The 6,289-nt window shown below is 39.3% G+C and overlaps 1 protein-coding gene across 1 annotated transcript; it reads left to right on the top strand.

Annotated features, from left to right (window-relative positions):
* The first annotated feature begins 3,687 nt into the window (after nt 1-3,687).
* Nucleotides 3,688-6,075, top strand: LOC122029742 (E3 ubiquitin-protein ligase RGLG2-like). Its single transcript, XM_042588858.1, has 11 exons — nt 3,688-3,850; nt 3,942-4,026; nt 4,091-4,231; nt 4,327-4,440; nt 4,536-4,633; nt 4,725-4,783; nt 4,993-5,098; nt 5,199-5,326; nt 5,433-5,601; nt 5,781-5,837; nt 5,918-6,075. The coding sequence occupies exons 1-11, from the start codon at nt 3,746-3,748 to the stop codon at nt 5,999-6,001; spliced, it is 1,146 nt and encodes a 381-aa protein (XP_042444792.1). The 5' UTR covers nt 3,688-3,745; the 3' UTR covers nt 6,002-6,075.
* Nucleotides 6,076-6,289: the final 214 nt, after the last annotated feature.

Raw genomic sequence — 6,289 nt, 5'->3', positions numbered from 1 at the left:
CCATATACCAAAGACCAGGGGCGGAGGTAGCCGGTTGTGAAGTGCTCGCCATGGATGGAAGAGTGATAGAAATAAAAAGTTGAAAGAAGCGAAGAAAGCGACGGCGGATACTTGAAATAAAGCAGGAGGAATAGCCAAGGAACGATGCGAAGGAATGACGAATAACAGGAAAGCAAAGCTTACAGGGGAGATAAAGACCGGAAAAGTGGGCTGCTAAGGCGCTGGAGATCGTCAGGAGGCAGAAAGACAAGGTCAATGGAGGAAGAAGAGCCGTGAAACACGCGAAGGAAGAAATGCGGCGAGAGGAGAAGGGGATTTTATAAGGAAGGGCCCGAGCAGCCTAAGCCGTTGGATGCAGGTCACGCGAATCAATGCCGCATCTAACCGTTGAATTCAAACATCAGCTGCCCCATCGGAGGTAACGCCGCCACCGTACAATGACGGCAGCACAGCCACGTGGCATCCAACCACTGGAACGCATTTAATGAGCGCGTGCTCGACCTTAATGATGGAGATTGGCGGAAACTTCGAAGAGATGCTGAGTAATGGTAGCGTTGACTGGCGTTTTGACTGCCCCTGGTTTCCGAGCGGATGGTAGTTGCAGCACGCCGCTCGACCCAGCTGATGGTCCAGTCAGTTGGACTAATCGCCTCCTTCAACTAGACTTGAAGGGGAGGCAAGTGATCCGGCGGTAAGAACAGGGACCCACCTCTGGGGGAAGTCAACGCCACATGGAAGTCAAAGGGTCGAATGGCCGACCGGAGAAGGGGAGACCGGTCGGCCGAACGGGGTCTCATCAGAGTCAAAGGCACCCGACGAGGAGGCAGGGTTCCGACGCTCATGGAACAGGGTCGACTGGCCGATCGGGGAGCCCGCTCGGCCAGGCAGAAAACAGCAATACTGTGAACAGTCAGTAGAGCACGCGATCAGGAAACTCCCGAGCGGACCAGTATCGTAGACCGGTCGGACGTAAGGAGACGCCCGACCGGCCGGACGCTCGGCATAGAAACAGAAGATACAAAAGGACAAGGGAAACATCTTTTTCTGACAGCGGGCATGTTCTACGACCAGGCCATACTCAAAATCTTACGACAGAGGGATCCGCTGTCCCATCAGAGACGTGCTCAGACTGTAGCGGTATGGTGTCAGGTAAGCTCCTTTGACAAGCACATACGACGGTATGGGAAAGGACACGTGTACACCTCGCTGGGTGTGCACTCGCTTCTCCACAGCCCTATATAAAGGGTCTCACACTTCGCCTGAGGTACGTTTTTTCCGATTCTCGGAGCCACCCCTTTGTTGTCCACTTGCCCGACTTGAGCGTCGGAGGATCATCGCCGGGAACCCTTTCCCGGCCCGATTTCTTTGCAGGTTCGCCGGAGGTCCGTACGGCCGGTCGGGGATCTACGTCAGCAACGCGGAGAGCGCCACGTGCCCAGCATCCGTTGATTCAGCGTTCGGACAGGATCAACGACGAATTTGGTTTGATTCGTCGCTAACCTGGCTGCATTTATCGAAACTGGGGACGTAGTTTTAGCGACGAATATATATAAATCGTAGGGAATATTTTAGCGACGTAATAAATAAAATCGTCGTTAACACTAACTATAGCAATGATACTAATTAAATCGTCGTTAAATAATTTACGGCGAAGTAATTTACTTTAGCGACGAATAGTTTAACGTCGCAAAATTATTAGCGACGATAATAAAAAATTTGTCGCTAATAGGTTTACGACAAGCTTATAACAGCGACTCTAGCGACGAAATTTTATTGACTCGAATATTTTTCAACGACGAAAAAATAGTATTAGCAACGAGAAAAATCGTCGCAAAATATCTATTTTCTTATAGTGATAAGAAATACTTATTTCTGAAATACAATATGGATTTGGAAAATCACAAGTGTATAAATATTGATACATTGAGCTATGTTTTAATCACATATAAAATAACTATTCTAAAAATAATAATTCTGAATACATTATATATAATACTATTCTTATTCTTATGAACCCAATAATATCAATATTTCTATAAAATATACTATAATTTTATAATATAATGAATTTTCAAATCTAACTTAGTTATTATTTTAAGTATTAGTTGTTTGGATTTTTAAAATTTTCCTGTTTTTCAATACTATTTTGTTTTAAATCTCATTGACTATTTATACAATTTTTACAAATCAAATTTGATAAAATAAATTTTTATTTTTGAATAATTATATTACTGGAATGAAATGTCATTCAATAACTTATAGAATCTTTGTAACGACTGATGACTAGTCTATATATGGAGTCTTTTTATAATTAAATATATCGAAAATTAGGAGCCGAGATAAGTTAGTCTCAGTATTTAAAAAAGAAAAAGAATAGAAAAATTAAATAATAATAATAATAATAATAATAATAATAATAATAATAATAGACTTTGTTGTGATTCACGAAATAAATAATTTCATAATAGTTAATTTCTCACTTATGTTAGCATACAAGTTCCTACAAATTTCAGATTCAGCACTTAAATTTCATTATATTATCACGTCCGGCTTTAATCTCTAGGATTAATTTCAGCTTGATGACTTTAGAATCATGAACAAACCAAAAACAGGGTTTAAGAACATTTTTAGAGAAATAAAATTGAGAAGGATCAAAATGTTATTTTAATTTTAAAATACTTGTAAATAATTTTTTCCATTTGTCCAAGCTAATTCTCAAAACTAGTATTGGACGTATCAAAAATTGATAAAAGAGATAATTGGGATACAAAGAATTATAAATAATTTCTTAAGTGAAATAAAATATGTTTTTAACAAAATTTTTTTTTTATTTAAGTTTTTTTTTTAACAAAATATTTTGCCAATTTTAAAGACTCGAAGTAGTACTTGTCAAAGGTCCCTAGTCAACGATGGATCATCAAACCATGTGACGTCTGATCCATTACGTCTGATCAGTGACGTCATATAAGATGATTCAGAAAACAACCCATATGACGTCTTATCCACGACAAGATAAATCCTGCTTGACCCACTCTCGTGCTGAGAGCCTGAAATTTAACTTTTTTGATATATTGAAAGAAATCACTGATCAAAAGGAGAGATCCAATCCAAGAAGAAGAAGGAAGCAAGGCGAAGAGGAAGACGCGGAGATCTGCCCATGCTCGAGGCGTAAAAACAAAGCCGCCTCACGCTTACTTTCCGAGAAACTTATGCTGCAGTTACTTGGACGTTTCGCTTCCTTCTCGATATCGAGATCAGTTCAAAGTCCCATCTTTCACCAACTTTTAATCGGTAGCGTCATACAAGAAACATTTCTGAGTCTGTCGTCGTTAGCAATAGCATATTCGATGCTAAATCCATACAGTTATTGTTCATATATCTCCTTCATTTCGCGTCCGCATGCATCTGAACATTCGTCCTTGCTTAATTTGTACGACTCAGACATAGTCAGAGTCAATATATGTTGGTATATATATATAAATCAAGTACGAAGATCCATGAACTCCAGATTTTGATCTGCAACAGTTGCTGGCTTTTCCTGGAGTTGAAGTCATCGCTTTGAATAGTTTGGAGAAGAATGGGAGCTAAAAGCTCAATCGAAGGCAGAAGGCGGGAAACAAGATCTTCATCTCCTCCCTACCATGGGACACGACACACAGAGCCAGTCCTTACTGAACAAATCCATGAATCCCATCAGAGTCACTACCACCATCACCGTCATCCCCCTCCATATGAGTTTCATTCCATGGCACACCCATCGCTGTCTCCAACTAACACGACCAGTGTAAAGAAGCCCAAATTGGAACATAAGTTCTCGAGGATAGCCGATGGCTTTACCTCCTTACAGCAGGTAATTTATTTATTTCACGGAAGAATAAAGCTGTTTGAGAAGCCCATAATTAACGCACATTATATTGCTCTGTGGCGTGCAATTTCGACAGGTAACAGAGGAGCTGACAAAATCTGGGCTTGAATCATCGAATCTCATTGTAGGAATTGACTTCACAAAAAGCAATGAGTGGACAGGTACAGGTCGATGGATTCTTGTGTTCATTAAAGCACAAATCTAATTGATTGTCTCCGTCGACAGGTAAGAACTCATTCCATGGCAGCAGCTTGCACCACGTTGGAACTACTAAAAATCCTTATGAACAAGCAATTTCCATTATTGGACGAACCTTGTCATCATTTGACGAAGATAACTTAATCCCATGCTTTGGTTTCGGAGATGGTAAGCATACATGCATCCTGCTTGGTACTGCAATGTGATGGCTGATTTGAGCTTTTAATTAACCTTTGAAATCCATGGCTTGACTACTGGTGCAGCATCTACCCATGACCAAGATGTATTTAGCTTCTACCCAGGGAACAGACCGTGCCATGGATTCGAGGAAGCTTTAGATCGGTATCGAGAAATCGCTCCGTTTGTGCAATTATCTGGTACTTATGCATTCAGCTCAGACTTTCTTTTTTATACAACTGTAAATAGTAGCTTTTGGAAGTCATTTAATTGAATCTGACATATTTGGTTCTAGGACCGACATCTTTTGCACCAATTATTGAAATGGCCATGACCATTGTGGAGCAGAGTGGAGGGCAATACCATGTTCTATTGATAATTGCTGATGGTCAGGTATGAAATAACAAGAACAACTTTATCCGGACATTACTTTGCCAAAATATGATTCTCTTTTTGGATATTCAAGAATGTCATATTGAAGCAGGTAACAAGAAGTGTAAATCCCCAAGAACAGAAGACAGTTGATGCTATTGTCAAAGCTAGGTAAATTCAGTCTTCAGTGTTTTTTTTACTTTTTTATGTTCATGTCAATAAAATGGAACCAATCACCATTCAATTGAAACTGTCAACAGCATTCCACAGTAGGAAGTTTAATCATATAAAAATGCAATAGTTTGCGTACAATGTTCAACAATGAATTGTTATTATACTGAGGAAATGATGATCCTTATTTGCTTCAAATCCTGCTGCAGCAAGTATCCCTTGTCCATTATTTTAGTTGGAGTTGGAGATGGACCATGGGACACGATGCATGAATTTGACGACAACATACCTGCTAGATCCTTCGACAATTTCCAGGTTAAAAATATTTAACATAGCAATGTGCTCAGTGTTTATCCTTTCACAAACACAAGTCACAAATGATAATAGAACCTAAAAAAAACAACTGTTTTTGTAGTTTGTGAATTTCACTGAAATTATGTCCAAGAATGCACCAGAAAGCCTTAAAGAGGCTGAGTTTGCTCTTGCAGCGCTCATGGAAATACCTTTGCAGTACAGAGCAACACTGGATCTTGGGATTTTGGGGTATGCAGATAAAAATGTCCTGGAAAAAAAATCATCAATCTTTCTTGAGTAAACGTTTACTCCATGATATCTAACTTTTGTGATGTCTACCTTGTCACATGAGCAGTCAGCATGCTAGAACATCACCAAGAAGAGTGGCTCTTCCGCCTCCTGCTACTGTTCCCAATTCAGTACCTCCTTCGCCTGGTTCTATGCAGAGCTCATCGTCTTATTCTCGTCATAGTACAACTCCTGCTCCATCAGCACCAGCTGCAAGTACCTCTTCAGACACTCAGGTAAAAGCTATTGAACAAATCATATGTTTGAGATCAGATGGATGATCTCAAATGAGGGAGTTAATCATGCAGAACCTCGCTTAATCGAAACAATTCATTTAACCAAAGCATTCACAATAATCAAAAGAAGTTGAAACTTTGATTTGAGTGCCTGAATCTATTACTTGGATCATTGGCAGGTTTGTCCAGTTTGTCTTTCCAACCTGAAGAACATGGCATTTGGCTGTGGCCATCAGGTTTGAGCCAGCACAATTTATTATGATAGAAGTTTTTTTTTTTAGTGTTATTATTGATTATATGTTTGAACCTGCACCAGATATGTCACGATTGTGGGTCACTTCTCAGCTCCTGCCCCATTTGCCGTAGAACAATTGAGACAAGAATAAAGCTGTATTCATGATGTGCATAAATTCCTGACCAAGTGATCTTTAAAGGGAACATACACCGCAAATTTCCTTCAAAGGGAACTGGAATTTAACTAGAAATGTAATAAAAATAATAATAATCCATGGAAAGAAAAATAAATCCAACCTTTTTAAAATTGTGTTGGCTATACTTCAATTTATCTTTTCTCTTATCCATTCAATGAATAAATATACTTTGTCTCTTTGTAATATTTATTACATACAGATCATTAAAATATAATAATTTTAAATTAAATAAAGACATCCAATTAAATAAGCGAAAG

The sequence above is a fragment of the Zingiber officinale genome, chromosome 10B, assembly GCF_018446385.1.
Source record: "Zingiber officinale cultivar Zhangliang chromosome 10B, Zo_v1.1, whole genome shotgun sequence".
NCBI lineage: Eukaryota > Viridiplantae > Streptophyta > Magnoliopsida > Zingiberales > Zingiberaceae > Zingiber > Zingiber officinale.
This window is presented reverse-complemented; position numbering and strand designations above follow the sequence as displayed.

Coding starts and splice junctions, on each gene's coding strand:
- LOC122029742 (XM_042588858.1), top strand. CDS start 3,746: ATGGCACACCCATCGCTGTCTCCAACTAACACGACCAGTGTAAAGAAG. Junction 4,634..4,724: donor TGATAATTGCTGATGGTCAG/GTATGAAATAAC, acceptor ATATTGAAGCAG/GTAACAAGAAGTGTAAATCC. Junction 5,602..5,780: donor GTACCTCTTCAGACACTCAG/GTAAAAGCTATT, acceptor GATCATTGGCAG/GTTTGTCCAGTTTGTCTTTC.